The sequence below is a fragment of the Heterocephalus glaber genome, unplaced genomic scaffold, assembly GCF_053883595.1.
Source record: "Heterocephalus glaber isolate CG9 unplaced genomic scaffold, H.glaber_assembly_v1.0 deba00001442, whole genome shotgun sequence".
NCBI lineage: Eukaryota > Metazoa > Chordata > Mammalia > Rodentia > Bathyergidae > Heterocephalus > Heterocephalus glaber.
In genome coordinates, this window is record NW_028258296.1 from 26,289,447 (window position 1) to 26,310,953 (window position 21,507).

At 34.5% G+C, this 21,507-nt stretch overlaps 1 protein-coding gene and 1 long non-coding RNA gene across 10 annotated transcripts in view; one reads left to right on the forward strand and one right to left on the reverse strand.

The window, feature by feature from the left end:
* The window catches only part of LOC110348401 (uncharacterized), a 94,892-nt gene extending 87,116 nt beyond the window's left edge, over positions 1–7,776 (forward strand). The window contains exon 2 of the long non-coding RNA XR_015451973.1: positions 7,631–7,776. This is a non-coding gene — a long non-coding RNA (uncharacterized LOC110348401). The remainder of the gene's footprint in view (positions 1–7,630) is intronic.
* The window catches only part of Hfm1 (helicase for meiosis 1), a 119,739-nt gene that overhangs the window by 37,771 nt on the left and 60,461 nt on the right, over positions 1–21,507 (reverse strand). For 8 of the 9 annotated variants that reach the window (XM_087213094.1, XM_087213099.1, XM_087213093.1 and 5 more), the window contains 9 exons: positions 12,911–13,017; positions 12,770–12,817; positions 10,263–10,360; positions 10,048–10,179; positions 7,175–7,260; positions 6,862–6,945; positions 6,578–6,735; positions 2,740–2,843; positions 2,044–2,190 (listed from right to left, as the gene is read on the reverse strand). In XM_087213094.1, coding sequence (XP_087069220.1) covers positions 2,044–2,190; positions 2,740–2,843; positions 6,578–6,735; positions 6,862–6,945; positions 7,175–7,260; positions 10,048–10,179; positions 10,263–10,360; positions 12,770–12,817; positions 12,911–13,017 — 964 coding nt within the window. The remainder of the gene's footprint in view (positions 1–2,043; positions 2,191–2,739; positions 2,844–6,577; positions 6,736–6,861; positions 6,946–7,174; positions 7,261–10,047; positions 10,180–10,262; positions 10,361–12,769; positions 12,818–12,910; positions 13,018–21,507) is intronic. The other variant, XM_087213098.1, reaches the window with a different exon arrangement.

Sequence of the window (21,507 nt, forward strand, 5' to 3'; positions counted from 1 at the left end):
GACTAGTATAACCACTATGGAAATCAGTGTCGAGATTCCTGAAAAAACTAAAACTAGAAATTCCTTTTGATTCAGCTGTCCCCTTCTAAGTATCTTCCCAAAAGAGTTAAGGTCATCATATTACAGGGATATATGCATACCCATGTTTATAGCAGTATAATTTATAACACTTAGATCTTGGAAATAATGTATGTGTCCATCAACAGATGAATGGATAAAGAAAATGTGGTATACACATTTATACACAACAGAGTACTACTCTGCCATAAAGAAAGATAAACTTGAGGCATTCATAGGCAAATGGATGCAACTTGAGAATATAATGTTAAGAAAAATGAGTCAGGCACAGAAGTTTAAATTAAACAAAATAGGGAGAGACAGAGAGAAAGACAGAGGGAATGGATAAATAGGAAGTAGGGAAAAGTCCAAATAATTCCCCAAATTATATATTCTATTGCTTTTTAAAACATTTTAATATATAGACTAATTTGTTTCATTTATTCTACTAGTTTCTCTTAGTTCATTGAAGAGAAAGTCCTGTGGTTTTATTTGTTCCTTCTCTTTAAGGGTCTTTTTTATCTATGACTTGGACTCTGAGTAAAATTTTTGCCATTCTTTTAAGAGTATAATACACAGTGTATTAACTATTGTTATCTCTAATTATTTTTCTAGGAAATTTTCTTTTACTTTTTCATAGAAGCAGAGTGCTTCTTTACATTTTATTAATATCTACTTATATTACATTAAAATAAAAAATACATTAAAATTGTTAAAAAGAGTGGTAGCCTGGTGTTTCTATTCTCAGATTATTTATTGTATGTAGTATGTGTACCAATGATGGAGAAGTGGTGACATTGTATCAGTTTCTGAATTACTGAAAACAAAATTTCTCAGCATGACATAAAGGAGATACAAATAACTGAGTTTAAGGATAAAGCCTATGGCTCTGAATTTGATTTGAATGTATAAGTATGAATTATACATATAAATATGATGTATTTTGTCTATTTATCTGATGTGTTTTATTAAAACAAAACAAAAAGACACAAATTTCCTAACTGCATGGAAAAATCCAAGAGATAATTAACATTCAATGACAATGTGCTCCTCCAGGACACAGATTGTGATGTGAAAAAACTACTAACATTAAAAGAAACCAAGTCTTATGGGAGAAAAACCTTATTACAGACCTGAAGATAGAAATACAAGATGTGCCTGGAAGAGTATATTTCCCTGCACAGCAAAGAAGTTGTCAAAACTATGAGGGCCATGACAAAAGGACTTAGAAGCCAATCTGGTATATCAAGATGTTGTATATTAAAACATTAATCAGAAAATTAGTAATTTGAACATCACGCCTATATTGAATGACATTAATTTTATATATAGATAACTAACATAGTTTAAAAAAAATCTTTACCATTTACAGACCTATAATAAAACATTTACAGAAGGAATAATATACCTAAGGTTGCTTTAAAATATTAAAGGGAAAATTAAAGTAAGGTACAGGTAAAACAATATTAGTCACAAGTTAATCATTGTTTTTTTTTGTTACCGGTTATCAAACTTGGATCCTTGAGCTTGCAAGGCAGGCGGCAGAACCACTGAACTAAATAGCCGGCCCCAAGTTGATCGTTGTTAAAGGTGGCTAATGAATATGAGAGGTCGTTACACACTTCTGTTTATGTATAAAATTCTCACAAAATTTAAATTCATTTTTACTCTAGTTTACCTTATCCAGTCACTAGATTCTTGTAAATCACATTTTTCTGACAATGGCCATAAGAATGAAGTAGGTATGAAAAAGGGAAAGTGTATAAAAAAGACTAATCCAATAATCTATGCTCCTCCAAATCACCTCAATTTGACAAATATTAATTATAAGGAAGAATTCCTATTATATATTATTAATGTGAGTACTGCAAGGCCTAAATATGTAATTCCCGAGTATCCACAACCTGAGTGAAGCAGTACTAATGTTGATACTTCCTTGGCCATTTGGTGTTTTAATATAGAACAGAAATCAATAGAGCTATTTACCTTTATTAGGTTCTGCTACAGTAGATCTATCTGGATATTTAGAATGGGAAATCTCTGTTTCTGATTTTCTTTGTACAATGATTTGATTTCCAAACCACCTGGGTCCTGAGTAAAAGACTGTAAATTTCTGCTGAATATCAAGTCCAACTAAAAACAGAAAAACATATACAAATGCTGTAGAAGTCATATAAGCCCATATATGTGCCCAGAAAATTTAAATATATTTAAAAGGTTAAAAAATACATCAATGATAATTTATACATCTATAATTACAAAAATCAATGTTCCTACAACAAATGACACTTAATTACCTTAAAAAATAAAATGCAAACAGTCTTTGTAAATAGGGAAGGGTGGAGGGGGTGAAGGGAGGACAGGGAATGGGGAAAAAATAAGAACCAAGATACATCATGTATAGGGGCAAGTACCCAATGATAAATGTAAATGTATTGTGTACCTAAAATGTACCAATAAAAGAATTTAAGGAAAAAAACCAAAATGTCTATGACTGAACAATTAAAATTTGAATTATATTATCCTGGCCATGCTATAGTTTCCATATAGAAATATATGAAACATCCCTTAAAATTTATTCATAATATCTAAATATATTTTTACATGTAATTTTTGTATCAGTATAAAGGAAATAATTTTAAATGCTGTCATATCTTTTATAACTTCACCACTTTAACTTACCCAAATCAGAGCTAATTAGATTTATGCTAAGATCTTCAGATATAAGAGCTCTCCTCACATCAATCTTTTTCATCCAATTTCCAGCTTTTAGCAAAACAGAATCACTGAAAAATGGAAATAGATATTTTAAATAGTGGTCCAAATATTAAATGAAATAGTATATTAATTTTCAAGGGCTGATTGTTCCTAAGACAGGTCTTTTCTAGTAGTAAACTGAAATTGATTACTGAAAACTACTAGTTCCTCTCAACTCTGAGTAGGGAGAATGATTAAGCTATCTTTTTATACCCAGCACCAAGCAGCTGAGCTTTTCCAGCTGCCATAGCACTGTCCCCAGCACAGAGGAGCAGAGCCCGGCCCAGTGCTGAAGAGGTAAGCTGGGTGGCAGCAGCAACCCCCCCCATTGAAATGAGGAGACAAGTAAACAAGTCTCAAAACCAGATTTCCAGATCACCTACAACAAGCCCAAAGGGAAAGGAGATGGAAAAATCTACTCTACCACCTGGACTCCCTGAACTGGCAACAAAAGAGGATCTGGAAAAAATGAAATCAGAAATAATTTCTCACATAAAAGCAGAGATTGTGCCCATAGTGGAAGACATGATTAATACATCTAGAGAGGAAACAGATAAAAAAAATAGACGAGCTGAGGAACATGATGGAATCCCAACATAGGAAACAAATGGAATCCATAAAACAGATACAAACAGATTTCCAGGAGATTAAAAACTCCACTGAAAGTTTACGCAGCACAGTGAGCCAATGTGAGGACAGAATTTCAGATATAGAAGATAAGATTGCAATTAGTGACCAGGAAAAGAAAAATTGCTTCAAAATTGTAAGGGACCATGAGAAATCAATCCAGCAGCTGCTAGACGATGCAAAGAAGAAGAACATAAGACTGATCGGAGACAATGAAGAAACAGGAGAGAGTTCAGATGACATTAAAACACTGTTCACAGAAGTGGTGGCAGAAAACTTCCCAAGCAGGGGAAAAGAACTTGACATACAGATAAACGAGGCATATAGGACTCCAACTAGCCTTGATCAAAAAAAAATGTACACATAGGCATATAATTGTTAAGATTCCAGAAACCCAACAGAAGAACAAAGTGCTACAAGCAGTTAGAAAAAAGAAACAAATCACATACAAAGGAAAGCCCATCAGAATCACAGCAGACTTCTCAATGCAAACCCTCAAGGCAAGAAGAACTTGGAGTGATATATTCAAGCCCTAAAGGAAAACAGCCTCCAACTCAGATTGATGTACCCTGCAAAACAATATTTCAAAATTGATGGAGAAATAAGACACTTTCATGACAAAGAGTACCATAGGAACTTCATGAATACCAAACCAGAACTCCAAAAAATTTTAGATAATATCCTAAGACAATGAGGAGGCTATCTTTTTGTTTGTTTGTTTGTTTGTTTATTTATTTATTTATTTATTTATTTATTTATTTTTCCGGTACCTGGGATCAAACTCAGGACCTTGTGCTTGTGAGGCATGCATGGTGCCACTAAGCTAAATCTCCAGCCCCAAGCTATCTTTAAAAAATTTTTTTTTTGTGGTAGTAGGGATAAAACAGAGGACCTCATGCATGCTAGGCAAGTGCTATACCACTGACCTAAATGCCTAACCCATATTTAAAAATTTTATTTTGAGACAAGGTCTTGCTAAGTTGCCCAGGCTGGCTTCAAACTTGTGATCCTTCTGCCTCAGCCTCTCTCAAATAACTAGATTACAGACATGCACCAGTACATTGGCAATGGGGCTATCTTGAGCATAATTTTCTTAAGTATATGTGATTCCAAGTTGCACTGATTCTACCTGGAATGTGTAACTGCTATCAATAACACATGAGCTTGCCCCTACATCACTACCACTTTAAACTGGCTATATGTAAATTACATTTATTAAATATCTTTAAATTGATCTGAAATAGTTTGTATTTAATAATAAATAGCACAAAGCAACAGCCAATTATATGATTGAACTTATTAAGTATGATCAAAATATATGGTGAATGTTTAAATTTTTTTAAATAGCCTGCCAAAAAAAATGTATACACATATTAGCAGTTCACTGTACTAATAAGTGTCTGAAAGCTAATGGCCACCACTTTGAGCACCTCCTGTAATTGTCAAGGTCAAAAGTAATTTGTATTAATCTCATGATGTCTCAATAAATTTAGTATTAAAATATTTATACAAGTCTTTCTTTTCGTGATATACACACTTTTTTGGTGGATTCTGTGTTTACTAGTAAAAGACACATTGCCATTAACCCCCCTCAAAACTTCCCATAACTTATCTCATCATCCTTGCCACTATTTGAAGCAGTTTTGTAAGTCCTCTTGAATGACTGTTTTTATGAAGTGTGATAAAAAATATGGCAAATGCTGTTGCCAAGTGTCATCCCATGGAAAGGCATAAAAACATGGTGTGTCTTCATCCACTTTATTCATGGGATCTGACACTCTGTGACTTCTGGTTCTTCTCCAAAGTCAAAATGACCATTAAAGGTAAACATTTTGAATTGATTCAGATCGAGACAGTCATGACAGTGCTACTAAAGACTCTTATGAAAGAGAACTTCTAGAAAGGCTTAGGAAAGTGGCAAGCATGATGGGAAAAGTGTATTCAAAGTGAGGGGAAGTATTAAGGAGATTAATGACTATGTGTCTTTTACTGTAATAAATCTTTTAAAATTTAACCATTCACTCTATTTTTCAATCACACCTCATAGGTTAGTCTCTTATAGTTGGGGCTACCATTCGATTTAATAGTCACAAGAACAAAGAGTTATACAGTGGTGTGGGAGTAATTACCAGTGAAAAGAATATCCTATTATTCTGCATGTGAATAGAAACAATTTGGAGAGTCCCATTTCAGAGTTACTGCCTTTCCTGAACTGACAAGTAAGTAATATGGTTAGGAGGCTATAGCACAGTCTCTGGAACTGGAATGCTTTGGATCAAATCTAGACTTTGCTATTAACTAGCTATCTGACCTTGGAAGAAGTGATGAAATGTCTTTGTTTTAATTTCCTTCTCTACAGTATGTGTGTATGAGGAAAACACCTGTATCATATAAATATCAAAAAATTCAATATTTTGAATCTAAGTATTAAAAAGTATTAGACATAGCTGCAATTGATATCCTTAAAGTTTGTTTATAATATCCTTGGAAAAAATAATAGTATCTAGAAAAATGCTAAAGTGAAAATTATAGAATGGCATGTTAGAGAATTAGCCATAAAGGAGGGTCTTTCCTTTAGTTTTTTTTTTTGGTACCGGGGATCGAACTCGGGTCCTTGCACTTGCGCAGTAGGCGGCGAAACCACTGAGCTAAATCCCCGGCCCCTTTTCCTTTAGTTGTTTAGGTTTCAATTTGGAAGTTGAAAATACATTTTAAGCTGAGTAAGAGGATGACTATATCCAAAGAGCAGTAAGGCCTGAACGACTGGAAAAAAGGCAGTGGAATAAGAAAGATCTTCTAAAGGTCTTCTATTCACTTATTTTAGTCCATGAGGATATGAATATGAAACAATAGACTCAATATTAATACCTTCTATACTATACAAATAGAGAAACTACTCCATTATCATCTCAGGAAAATATAATTTAATTCGTTCCATAGTGATCTTACTACTCTTCCACTAAAAAGTGGAATTTTTTTTTTTTTTTTAGTACCAGGGATCAAACTCGGGTCCTTACGCTTGTGCAGCAGGTGGCGAAACCGCTGAGCTAAATCCCTGGGCAAAAAGTGGAATTTTTAATTTACAGTACATATATGCTTAGAAATAAAATCAAATGGAAATTTCATAATTACTTACATAATTTTTTGCTTAAAAACCACTTGATTATCTGCATCACCTATGATTAAGGTAGTATAGTGAGAATTTGGTGTCGTTCTTTTAATCCGTAGCTGTTCAAAGTTTCTTAATATAACAGTCACCAATATTTCTGCCTTGGTATCACTATATCTTGCAATCTTCAAAAAAGGATAGGCATAAAAAAGTGTTAAAAAATAATCTTACTAATAATACTCCCCTCCTAGACTAGATATGGGTAGTTTTATTTCCAAAAAGACAATCAAAATACTTAAGAAAATCTTTACCTGTTCTACTTCAAGTTCATATTTTGGCAGATATATCACAGCTTCTTTTATCTGGGTCCCAAAAGGGGGATATCTGTTTAAAATCTAAACATATTTACATAATTATTTTCTTAGCACAGCACTTAAAACTCTTAGTAAGATATTTTTTAGAATTAACAATATTAATAGTATTTATCACCCAAAACCTTAGTAAATGAAAATACTTATGACTGTGACAAATAAAATAATTTTAATATAAATAAAGATATAAAAATAAGGTTTTGGAATTTAAATAGAATTCAGATAATATTAGGAAAAAGTGAATTTTACACACCAGTTCAAGTTCCCTTGCATCTGTTTCTTCTATTTTCTTAAAGGATGTCAAACCTGCATTTACCATGGCATTTGACAATGTTATACCTGTGGAAAATTCATCAAAGAGCAATTTTTAAATGAAATCTATACCTATTTGCTTAACCACTACATTAGTAAAAACTTTTTAAAAGATTCAGTCAATCTTTATGGTGTATGGTTTGAGCATGTCTCCCAAAAGTTTGTGTGCTGTAGATTTGGTCCTCCGTACAGCAGTGTTGAGGTGGTGGAATTTTAATAAGAAAGGCCTAGTAATGAGAGGTAATTAGGTCACTGGGGCTCCTCCCTCTTGAGAGGATTAATACTGGTATCTTGGAATGGTTTGGGTCTGGTAGGAATGAGATAATTTCCATGAAAATGGGTTGTTATATAAAAAAAAAAAAGCAAGCCCTGATTCCTCTCAATCTTTTGGTTCCAGACTCTCCATGTGATTTCTTTCACGTGCACTTCTGCCCTTGTGATGCTGTTACCATGAGGCCCTCAAAAGAAACAAGCAGACACCAGTACCATGCTTTTGAATTTCCAGAATTGTAAGTGAAATAAACGTCTGTCCTTTATAAAGTATCCAGCTTCAGGTATTTTATTATAGCAACACAAAACAGAATACTGTAATACACTAATTTTAAAGTTTTTCCCAAGTTTTCAAATTTTAGTAAGATACATTTGCTTCATAAGAGAAAGGATATCTCTGGTCTACATGTTGACTCAACTCTCAGTTTTACTGAATGTCATCCATATGGCAAACACCAACAAACACATATATTTATATGTACTTATGTTTGAAAGAAAGACAGTATGAGTCAATGGTGGGAATAATGCTTCAGGTAGCTACGTCTCTCTCAGCATTTCTGTCTTAAAAGTAAAGCTTGATGTTTCAAATTCCTAAGCCAGAAAATTTTACTCTTCCACCTAAAACTCCCAATGCCTTTACACTGCATTTAAAATGAAGTGGCAATTTCCTTACTGTGGCTGAATTCCCTTACCTGTATGACTTGACCACAGCTTACTTCCTGCATCTAATTTTCTACTACTCTCCTCTTGCTGACTACTCCACGGTTACACTGGCTTTCATTTGTTCCTTAAATACACCTTGGACCTTTTCTCTTTCCTTATGCTTTCAGAAACTGGAATTTAAAATTCTTATATTTACAAATAAATTCATCCAAATCTCAAAATAGAAGATACTATAATAAATGTGTAATTCTAAAACATCACCTCCCTGCCCAAGGTACATATAGTACTGCTGAAGGTATGACACCTCTATTTTCTTATTCATATTTTAACTATTCGTGAGTATTATCTTAGTCATTCTTACAACATAGATTCTAGTATTCATAGATCCTTAACAGTCATTTCCATTTCCCTCAAAACTCTTTTTTTTCTGGTACTGAGGATCAAACTTGGGACCTTGTACTTGCCAGGCAGGTGCGGCGCCACTCAGCTCTTGGCCCCTAACTTTTAACTTTTTAGTTTACAGTCACTATTGAAAATAAATTCATCATGCTCAAAAAGAATTTAGATTTGCTCTTTTGTTCTGATTATATCACTTGTTTATCGTATCCGTTTTCTTCTGGAAATGCTTGACTATACTGAGTACGTATGAAAAATGAGTTACTGTTTGAGAGTCTAGAGGATGGATGCCCACACTGATAATATTCTAGAAAGTCAGAAAGGCTGGCTTTTTCAAGCATTATGAAACTTATTTCAATTTTTTCTGCAAATTGCTATTTTCCAAATGTTGTATGGAACCTCCTTTCCAGTTCAGAATACTTGCCTTTGTGATATGGCATTTGGTTTGCTAGGGCTTCAGGAGAAAGATGAATCTTTCTATCAGAAATATCTATCCAATTTTGACCTGACTTTACTTCTTCTGGCTAATCTCACCTTCACCTTAGCACCTAAGGACTTCTGGTCAGTGTTCTACTATCCCACTGATTTCCAATTTCACAGAAATAAAAGGAGGACTTCAAAAAAGAGCTAGAGAATAATATGAAAATCCCCAAAGACTCATTACCTAATTTTTAATGTCCCCAAGACACATGTGACAAAAGCTCTCTGTTTTGAATCATAGCTATAGCTATTTAAGAAAGATTAGGTTAACAAATTCAAAGGTACCAAATGAAAAATACACAGTCCTTTACTCTGATCCCATTTTTTATAATGTTTTTCAGTGTCTACCATATTTATACTAGGATTCAACACTGAGAAAATAATCAGGCACAATCATTTTTCTAAAGAATCTCTGTGAAGATAAGTATTGCTATCCTATTCTAAGTGAAAGCAGAAAATAGTTAAGATAAAAATAAATGACACAGTTTTCTGTAATTAATTTGGAATGGCCAAGATTGTTAACTCTGTATCTTGTCACTGAGATCACAGCAAAAAACTTGTCATAGAAGTGGAAGAGACAGCATCACATTGTTAGTCACCTAATTACTAAAACTTGGTATGACAACAAACTCTCTCTCTCTCTCTCTCTCTCTCTCTCTCTCTCTCTCTCTCTATATATATATATATATATATGGGGGATCAATCTCAGGACCTTGTAGTTGCCTGGCAGGTCGATGAGCTACATCCCCAGCCCAGAAAACAAACTTTACAATGAAAGTATTTTTGTTAGATTTTTCATGCACTACTCAGTTGGTTTCATATGGAATCATTAAGCAGATGCAAAGAAAATTAGATTTTCAAAACTAAAGTATAATAGCTTATAAACACATTTTCTTTAAAGGTCTATAATCATCACAGAATAATTTGCTTAATAGTGAAACACAAACTAAATTGTAGACATTGCTAAAAAAAAAAATTGTAGACATTGCTTGTATTAGTACCTACCGATTTTTTCTAGTTGTTTGGATACATAAAGAGAGTTTTCCCAAAGTTTACACCTAAAACATTTAGTTAAAATCAAACTATTCAATAATGCAGCAAACTTCTTTTCCTGACCAGCCACAAAGTCTGATAACCCTAAAAAAAAAAGTTTCCAATATTAAACCTAGTATAATAGTTAACTAGAAAAATAGTGAAAATCCACTAATTCTGCTACATACATCTTGTGATTCGTGAGCCACTTCTGAAAATCTTTGAGATGTCTTGTGTCAAAGCAAAATCTTGTATGGGAATGCATCCTAGCTGAGCCTGAATAAGACTGGGGAAAAAAGAAATTTCATAACTTCCTTTTGAAAGTTAGTATCACATATTTGACATCACTGCCTGAAGTATTCCTTCTTAGAATTTCTCTCCGCTTTGATTTCGGTGACACTACATGATTGTATATCTTGTATTATTGTTCCAGGTCTTTGTTCTTGTTCTTTCTTTTCCCAATTCTTAAAAGTTCAGTCCTTTTCTGTTTTTTTAGAGACAAGGTCTCCCTATGTAGCCCAAGCTGGCCTCGAACTCATGGTGATCCTCCTGCCTCACCCTTCCAAGTGCTGGGATTTCAGGCATAAGCCAACACACCCAGCCCAGTCCTTTTTTTTTTAACTCTTTTTTTTCCACTCAATTTCTCTTTCAAAAATCTCACAGTTTATTAATGAAGAAAAACGTGGATGAGGTGGTTATTTTAAATGTTGCATAAACAAAACTTATGAAGCTATCTAGGGATACACAATATAGGGCATGTGCAAAATTGCTGAAGTAAAAATACTTCTGAAGAAATATTGATATTTAAAGCAATATTTATAGTAATAGAAAAGATACTTCAAATATCAAACTTCCTTGTTGGAAACCTTATTGTAAGAAGCAGTAATAAAATAGGGATGAGAGAAAAACAGGATTTATGCCAGAAGGTACCGATCACTGGCAGGGCTTTGTGTTTCTCGCCTCTAAATAAGGCAAGCAATGATGTTCTATAATCTTACAGTGCTTAGTTTTCTGAGTATTTAGGTCTTAGTACTTAGGTCTTTTGATTTAAATGATGTAACTTGAGGTGAAATGATTTTGTTTATATGACTCAATAGAATGAGTCAGCAAAGGAATTTTTTTCCTCTTTCAGCTAAGGGAGGGCAATTTCTTTGGGTTACTTTGAGATATTTCATTGAATTTTAGCTGCCCAATATCCTAATAAAATAATTTTCTGTTATATGCATTTCCTCAGGCATAGCTATAGTTTGGACTAAAGAAGTTAATATTCTGTTTCTTAGCTCTATTTCCCTAGCAATTCAAAAATTCTTAGGGATCATAGAAAAGAGGTCATGCAGCCCAATTCTCTCATTTTACAAATGGAATAAGTAATGCACAGATAAACTGTGACTTGGCTACATTTATGTTGGAGTAAGCTATTTATGAGGGAATAAGATAGAACTGGAACCTGGAGCTCTTTGCTCAGTGTTTTTTCCAGTATACTCTGTTGCACCCATATCAAATCAAGATATTTCCCACAAAAATTTTCTTGGGAACACTTTATTTGTAATTTCAGTGTTTCCATTAACCTTGTCTTAAAATGGATAATACAGTCTTTTGCTTGGGGCGGGCAGATATATATCATAATTTAGATAAACGTTATAATCCCCCACCTCTTACATTTTATTTAAGCATAGCAAGAAGAGAATGTGTATGGGGGGCTATCTTTCATTAATCAAAAATGTACATATAGTCTTTTGGTAGATGATGATGGCTAACAGTACCAATTTTTGTGACTCTCTCATATCTCTGTTATATGCTGAATTTCTAATCTATTCTTCTCAAAGGTAATACTAATCATTTTAGTTTGAAGCTTTTACGCTTTTAAGTTTCTGCCTTCTTAATTTCCTAGCTTTAAGTGCTCAATCTTCTCTCTTCAGCACTAGCTCTGTCTTCTTTTACTGGAATTTTTCAGTGAACTCATAGGTTATGATATGGCACCATCATGCAAGTGCTACACTGCTTAAATCTGGATTTCTTTTACACAAAGAAGATTAAATGCAAATGGTCTGGTAATGGCTAAACCTAATTCTTAATGAATCAATACCTTATTTCATTTAATTCTTACAATAAACCTGATTTAATCATTACTTAACTGCCATTATTTCCTATTAGAAAAGAATATCACTGTATTTGTGATTACAAACTAGATAAAAGTCACAAGTTACAGAGTAATCTTAAATTATTATTCCAATTACTACTTCTCTATTGAAACTACCCATTGTTTACAGAAAAGTTATCCACAATCATATATGCATTCCTTCATTTGGGCTTTTGGTATATGTCTCTCCCAGAATGCCACTACCATTGAAAAGATATTGATTATATGTATTTTAATACTGCTTCAGTATTTTTATATGCATGGTCCTCCTGATAATAAGTATAAGAAGCTTGTTTTCTATTGGTCACCTTGCATCAAAAGAACACATTCTCAACAAATGGCTGTTGATTAAAAATATTCACAATTCATTATAGTTAAAGCCTAAGAGTTCTTAGAAATTAATTTTGCATCTACATATTGACTCCACATTTTTAGATAAATATGTTTTTTTTATTAAGGAAAACAAATTTAAAATACTTTAAAACTAAAAGTGAAAACCTTCATAATTATGAATCATAAACCAATAGTATATTAAGATGTTTAAAAAGTAATTACCAATTTACTTTCATTTCTCTTGTTTTAATTCTTCCTTCCATTGGAAATCTGTATATAAAAACATACAGGAACATTTTTATTATTTATCTTAATTAGATGAAACTTCTTAAGAATTATTTAAAACATACGTAATTTCTTTACCTGATAGTCATCCGATTTGGACTTTTGTTCAACATATTCAGTGTTTTCTTTTCATTTATCCTTAATTGTACATCTAGAAATTCATTGCAGCTGGCTATCATTGCAACCTATAAAATTTAGGCATTTGTCCATTTAATGTTTTTTACTTTTCTCTCATCATCATTCTCCAAATTTATTTACTTTCTGCTGCCTTGGACTATCATAGTTTTATTAATTAACAGAGTTAAGAACCTGCTTTATATAATTTTCTTCTTTAAGGATTCATTCATTCACTAACAAAGGCTTATAAACACTTGTTATATAGCAAACTTCATGGCATATAATGTTATTAGACATTATATACCAGTAAGATTGTAAAGATTAACAAGATAAGTTTTTCTGTATTCAGCCTAAGGCTTCCTATATAGTAATATATAAGCAATATAAGAACTCAGTAAACACTGTATTGTTCTTAATTGTAATGCTCAATAAATGTAAACTGCTGCCATCTCTCCTATTCCTACTTTTTTTTTTGGTATCGGGGATTGAACTCGGGACCTTGTGCTTGTGAGTCAGGTGGTGGAACCACTGAGCTAAATCCATAGCACTCCTACTATTTGTTCTTCTTTAGTTTGCAAATCATTATTCCAATTATTTGGTACTGGAAATTATTTAGTAATTCTTCAGATATTAAGAAATGTTGGCATGGAGGGGGCTGCTGGGTCAGCATCCCACAGCTCCCAGGGCAGAGGAGGCTTCCAGGCCAACCTACCACTGCTCCCAGCACAGAGGAGGTAAGCCAAGCAGGCGCCAGCAGCATACCCACCCCCCACCACCACCCCCCGTCGAAATGAGAAGACAGATAAACAAGCCTCAGAACCAGACTTCCAGATCACCTACAGCAACCCCAAAGGGAAACGAGATGGAACACTTTGATACTCAACCACCTGGACTCAATGAACTAGCAATGAAAGAGGATCTGGAAAAAATGAAATCAGAGATAATTTCTCACATAGAAGCAGAGATTGTGCCCATAGTGGAAGACATGATTAATACATCTAGAGAGGACACAGATAAAAAAATAGAGGAGCTGAGGAACATGATGGAATCCCAACATGGGAAACAAATGGAGGCTATAAAACAGATGCAAACAGATTTCCAGGAGATTAAAAACCCCACTGAAAGTTTACGCAGCACAATGAGCCAATGTGAAGACAGAATTTCAGATATGGAAGATAAGATTGCAATTAGTGACCAGGAAAAGAAAAATTGCTTCAAAATTATAAGGGACCACGAGAAATCAATCCAGCAGCTGCTAGATGATGCAAAGAAGAACATAAGACTGATCGGAGACAATGAAGATATAGGAGAGAGTGCAGATGACATTAAAAAACTGTTTACAGAAGTGATGGCAGAAAACTTCCCAAGCAGGGAAAAAGAACTTGATATACAGATAAGTGAGGCATATAGGACTCCAACTAGCCTTGATCAAAAACAATGTACACATAGGCATATAATAGTTAGGATTCCAGAAACTCAACAGAAGAACAAAGTGCTACAAGCAGTTAGAGAAAAGAAACAAATCACATACAAAGGAAAGCAGACTTCTCAACATAAACCCTCAAGGCAAGAAGACGTTGGAGAGACATATTTCAAGCCCTAAAGGAAGACCTCCAACCCAGATTGATGTACCCTGCAAAACTATCTTTCAAAATTGATGGTGAAACAGGATACTTTCATGACAAAGAGCACCTTAGGAACTTCATGAATACCAAACCAGCACTCCAAAAAATTTTAGACAATATCCTAGGAAAAGACAAGGAGGATCACAATCCCAGGAAGTCCAGCAGAATGAATCCATTGGGCACGACAAGAAATTAAAAGCAAAGGGGGAGAATCCAACAAAAAGAAAAAGTCATGACAATGATAACTCAATACGTATCAGTTATAATCATCAATGTTAATGGTCTCAACTCACCAATCAAAAGAAATAGACTGGCAGAATGGGTCAAGAAGCAAGGTCCAACAATATGCTGCATACAAGAAACACACTAATTCAAAAAGAAACTCATAGACTGAAAGTTAAAGGGTGGAAAATAATACTCCATGCGACAGGAACCCCCTAAAAAAGCAGGAGTAGCTATCCTCTTTGCAGACCAAGTGGATTTCAAACCCACACTGATTAGGAGAGACAAAGAAGGACACTACATCCTTGTAAAGGGAACAGTCCAAGAGGAAGAGATGACAATCATAAATATCTATGCACCAAAAACTAGTGCTTCCAACTTTTTAAAACAAATACTAATGGACATGAAAAATCATATAAGCACTAATACAATAGTAGTTGGAGACCTCAAGACCCAATGTCCACAGATAGATAGGTCAACTAGACAAAAAACAAGCAACAAAATAATAGAACTCAGTCAAACTCTTGAACAAATGAACTTAATAGATGTTTACAGAGTGTTCTACCCCACAAAATCAGAATAAACATTCTTCTCAGCTGTACATGGGTTGTTCTCCAAAATAGACCACATACTCGCTCATAGAACATATTTAGGTTAAGTGCAAAGGAACTGAAGTTATCCCCTGTATATTATCAGACCATAGTGCGATGAAATTGGAGATCAGTAACAAAAGAAACCCCAAGAATTTCATAAATACATGGAAATTGAACAACACCCTTCTGAATAACCAATGGGTCACAGAGGAAATTAAAGAAGAAATCAGACAGTTCCTTCAATTAAATGACAATGACAATACCACATATCAGAATCTATGGGACAAAATGAAAGCAGTCTTACAAGGGAAATTCATAGCAGTGAATACTCACATTAGGAAAACAGAGAGAGCCCAATTAAACAACCTGATGCTGAGCCTCAAGCTTCTAGAAAAAGAAGAGCAAGAAAAGCCCAAAGCCCATAGAAAGGAGGAAATTATAAAGGTCAGGGCAGAAATCAATGTAATGGAGACTAAGAAAACAATACAAAAAAATCAATGAAGCCAAGAGTTGGTTCTTTGAAAGAATCAACAAAATTGACAAACCCTTAGCCAATCTTATCAGAAAAAGGAAAGAAAAGGCCCAAATCCATGCAATTAGGAATGAAAAGGGTGAAATTACAACAGACCCAGCAGAAATCCAGAGGATCATCAATACCTACTTCAAGAACCTATATGCGGCACCTGGAAGGAAGCTCCCCCACCGCCATCCCAGGCTCCTAGGGCAGTGAAGCTCAGCCAGTCCCAGCACCTGGAAGGAAGCTCCCCGCCTCCATCCCAGGCTCCTAGGGTAGTGAAGCTCAGCTGACCCAGCACCCGGAAGGAAGCTCCCCCCCCTGCCATCCCAAGCTCTCAGGGCAGAGAAAGTGAGCCATGTGGGCTCCAGAAGCACCCCCCCACCCCGTGGAAATGAGAAGACACATAAACAAGCCTCAAAAACAGACTTCCAGATCACCTACAGCAACCCCAAAAGGAAACCAGATGGAAGACTCTGATGCTCAACCACCTGGACTCTCTGAACTGGCAACAAAAGAGGATCTGGGAAAAATGAAATCAGAAATAATTACTCAGATAACAGCAAAGATTTTGCTCATGGTGCAAGACATGATTAATAAATCTAGAGAGGACACAGATAAAAAAATAGAGGATCTGAGGAACATGATGGAATCCCAACATAGGAAACAAATGGAATCCATAAAACAGATACAAACAGATTTCCAAGAGATTAAAAACTCCATCGAAAGTCTGCACAGCAGAATGAACCAATGTGAGGATAGAATTTCAGATATAGAAGATAAGACTGCAATTAGTGACGAGGAAAAGAAAAATTGCTTTAAAATTGTAAGGAAACACGAGAAATCAATCCAGCAGCTACTAGATGATGCAAAGAAGAATAACATAAGACTGATTGGAGTCAATGAAGAAAGAGGAGAGAGTGCAGATGACATTAAAAAAACTCTTCACAGAAGTGATGGCAGAAAACTTCCCAAGGAGGGGAAAAGAACTTGACATACAGATAAGTGAGGCATATAGGACTCTACCTAGCCTTAATCAAAAAAAATCTACACATAGGCATATAATAGTTAGGATTCCAGAAATCCAACAGAAGAATAAAATTCTACAAGCAGTGAGAGAAAAGAAACAAATCACATACAAAGGAAAGCCCATCAGAATCACAGGAGACTTCTCAATGCAAACCCTCAAGGCTAGAAGAGCTTGGAGTGATGTATTTCAAGCCCTAAAGGAAAACAGCCTCCAACCCAGATTGATGTACCCTGCAAAACTATCTTTCAAAATTGATGGAGAACTAAGATACTTTCATGATAAAGAGCACCTCAGGAACTTCATGAATACCAAACCGGCACTCCAAAAAATTTTAGACAATACTCTAGGAAAAGACAATGAGGATCACAACCCCAGGAAACCCAGCAGAATGAATCCATTGGGCATGGCAAATTAAAAGCAACGGGGGAGAATCCAACCAAAAGAAAAAGTCATGACAAGGCTTTTAAAACTTTTGACTTCATCTCCCTAATGAGTGTATAATTCAATCTTATTATTGTACTGATTAGTATTTTTCTGATTCTAGAGTTGCACACCTTTCCTTGTGCTGTACTGGCTATTTATCTTCTTATGTTTACTTTTTAATTGGGTTGTCTATTAATGAGCTCTAAGAATTCTTTATGTATTCTGCTCACAGGTTATATGCATTGTAAATATGGTCTGTTTAAGAACTACTTTTCATTTTAATGATGTCATTTAAAGTTCTAAATTTTGAGGGAATCTCATTTATCAATTTTTTTCTTTTATACATCATGTCTTTTGTATCCTAGGTAGTTCTTGCCTACCCTGAATTCATAAATATTTTCCCTTATAATTTCTTCTTAAAGTTTTATACTTTTAGGCTTTCTTATTTAGGTTCATAGATCCCTTCAAGTTATTTTCATGTATGGAAATAAAGGGTTGAGGTTAGTTTTTTATATACAGATACCAGGTGTTCTAGTGCCATTTGCTGAAGACACTAGCTCTTCCTCAGCTCTTGAATCGAGTTTATATTCTATAAAATGCTAATGTTAAATAATCTTTCAAAACTCAGTAGACCATATATGTGTGGTTCTATTTCTAGATTCTCTGTTTTATTCAAATGATCTATATGTCTTTCCTTACACCAACACTGCCTTGATTACTGTAGCTTTAGAAGAATTCTGAAAATTAGGTGCTAAATGTCTTCCAACACTGTTTTTGTTTTTGTTTTTGGCTTTTCTGGGTCCTTTGTACTCCTACATAACTTTTAAATTTCAATATCCAGTTCTTCATTTATAGCAAGTATACACAGACCTGAATTTTTATATATACCTTGTGTTTTCTAATCCTGTTAAATTCAAGTGCAAGTTCTAGGGGCTCCTAGAGATTTTTTTAGTATTTTCTCTGTAGATGATCATTTCATCTACATATAAAGATTTTGCTTCTGCTGTGCCAATCCTATCCTAGTTGTGTCATTTTATTGCCAGACTATTTTGGTGGGGCCTAGGTTTCAAAGTTTAATGGACAGATAAAGAATAAGCATATCTGCCCTTGTTCCCCACCTTAAGAAGAAAGCATTGTATCTTCTCCATTCATACAAATCGTTCTCACTGGAAGTATGGAGTACATGTCTTTAATGTGTTGAGAAGTTTCTGTTCTACTTCTAGTCTCCTGATAGCTTTTACCATGAACAGCTGTAGAATTTGGTCCAATATTTTTTCTCCAACTAGTGACAGGATCATATGGCTTTTTCCTTTCCTCTGTTAAAATGATGACTTTTGGGGGTGGATCTTCCAATGCTGAACCAACACTGGCATCCCTATGACAAAACCACTTTCTACATCCTGCCAGATCTGACTTCTAATAGTTTGTTTTGTTAAACAAATTTCTATCTATGTTCATACTTTTTTCTTCTATGATCTTTATCCAGTTTTAGGATTAACACAATGTTGATTTCCTAAAATGAGGCGAGAAGTGTTCCTTCTTTTTTCTGCTTTAATTGTTTGATATAATTTATCAGTTACAATGCATATGAGCCTGCTGTTGTCATATAGGTAGGTTTTCAAGCTAGGAATATACTTTCTTTAATAGATGCTATTCAAATTTTATATTTCCTCCAGAGTTAGTTTCATTAATTTGTTTTCTAAGTTACTTCTTAGAAGTTGTCAAATTTATTTCAAAAAAGATTTTTGTAATATGCTTTCTATATCCTTTTAAATTATGTAAAATCTGTGGTAATGTCTACTAGATCTTAATATTGTAATTTAAAAAATGTACAACTGATATTGTGTAACAGGAAGAAAAGGTCTAAAAGAGCAGGGGAATTGGGAGGGGTAGGGGAAGGGAAAAGAGGGAAAGGAAAAAATATGAGAAGAGGAAAAAAATGGAAACAAGGTCTTTGCAAATAGGGAAGGGTGGAGGGGGTGAAGGGAGGGCAAGGGAAGGGGAAAAAAAATAAGAACCAAGAGACTCATGTAATGGTACAAGATCCCAATGATGAATGTAACTAATATATACCTAAACTGTACCAATAAATTTAATGGGGAAAAAAACCCCACAATTATACTAAATCAAGGTACACTTTTAGATACATTTGATCCATATGATCTCTATATTGTGTTCCCTGTTGTAGCTATGTTAGTGGTATGGTTGAAATATGATTAATTTTATAAAAATGTGATATTATTAAAAAAAAAAAAAGAACCTATACGCCAATAAGATGGACAACACAGAAGAAATGGACAGATTCCTAGACACGTATGAATTACCAAAGTTGAAGGAAAAAGACCTAAAACTTCTTAACAACCCAATATAAATGAAATTGAAAACGTAATTAAAAACTTACCAACCATGAAAAGCCCAGGTCCTGATGGCTTCACCACTGAATTCTACAAGACATTTATAGAGGAACTACTGCCACTACTGTTTAAACTCTTCAACAAAACTGAAAGGGAAGCAATACTCCCAAATTCATTCCTGGAAGCAAGCATCACCTTGATCCTCAAAGCAGCAAAAGACCCAACCGAAAAAGAGAACTATAGGCCAACCTCACTAATGAACATAGATGCAAAAATCCTTAACAAGATACTGGCAAATAGAATGCAGAAGATCATCAAGAAGATCATACACCCTGACCAAGTGAGATTCATCCCAGGGATGCAGGGATGGTTCAACATATGCAAATCAATAAATGTAATACACTGTATCAATAGAGCCAAGGACAAAAACCATATGATTACCTCCATAGATGCAGAAAAAGCATTTGACAAAATCCAACATGCATTTATGATAAAACTCTACCAAAAATTGGAATAGATGGTCTCTACCTCAAACTGATTAAAGCCATCTATGAAAAACCAACAGCCAATATCATACTAAATGGTCAAAAACTGAAACTCTTTACACTGAAATCAGGAACAAGGCAAGGATGTCCACTATCACCACTCCTGTTCTATATTGTTTTGGAAACATTAGCCATGGCAATTAGACAAGAGAAAGAAATAAAAGGAATAAAGATAGGAAATGAAGAAGTCAAATTGTCATTATTTGCACATGACATGATACTCTATATAGAAGACCCCAAGAACTCCACCGAAAGTCTTCTAGACTTAATAACTAAATTCAGTAAACTAGCTGGATACAAGGTCAACACACAAAAATCAAAAGCTTTCCTCTACACGAACAACAGACTCACTGAGAGAGAAATAGGGCAAACAATTCCTTTCATAATAGCATCCAAAAAACTGCAATACCTAGGAATCAACCTAACAAGAGAAATCAAAGACCTCTTCTCCGAAAACTATAGCACTTTGAAAAGAGAGATTGAAGACGATAATAGAAAATGGAAAGACATCCCTTGTTCCTGGGTAGGAAGGATCAACATAGTGAAAATGGCCATACTTCCAAAACTGCTATATAGGTTCAATGCAATCTCAATTGAAATCCCAGCACCATACTTCATGGACCTTTAGAAAAAAATCCAAAAATTCATTTGGAACAAGAAAAGACCTAGAATAGCAAAAACAATTCTAGGTAACAGAGACATGGTGATACGGAAAAGTTTTAGATATCTTAATAGATTGAATATTAAGGTAGTTGTAGAAGCAAAATAAGTAATGTGTTCTTTTAAGATTTGCTTTTCCTGTAACTCCTTATTTAAGGTGAAGATTATCTGACTCTAAGGGGTAACTTCATTAACCTAACAAAGTTACCATGCCAGGGTGAATTTACAATGTATATGGCCTATCTTGTGTCTGTGACTTTTAAATAGGAACTAGAATTGTATTTACATATCAAAGACCACTAGGGATGAGATAATGGGTAAAAAGGATACAAAAAGGGAAATGCTGAACAAAGGGGGCCCGGACACTGACCAGACTGGTTTCTGGCGTTCCTGCCCGCTCACGAGAAATTTTATTATTTTATCCGAATTCTGTGTCTCTGTGTATTTCTTTCTGAGATTTCTGTAACAATGGCAGGGGGTATCAAAACTTGAAACTATACTACAAGGCTACTGTGATAAAAACAGCATGGTACTGGCAAAGAAACAGACCTGAGGACCAGTGGAACAGATTAGAAGATGTAGAAATAACTCC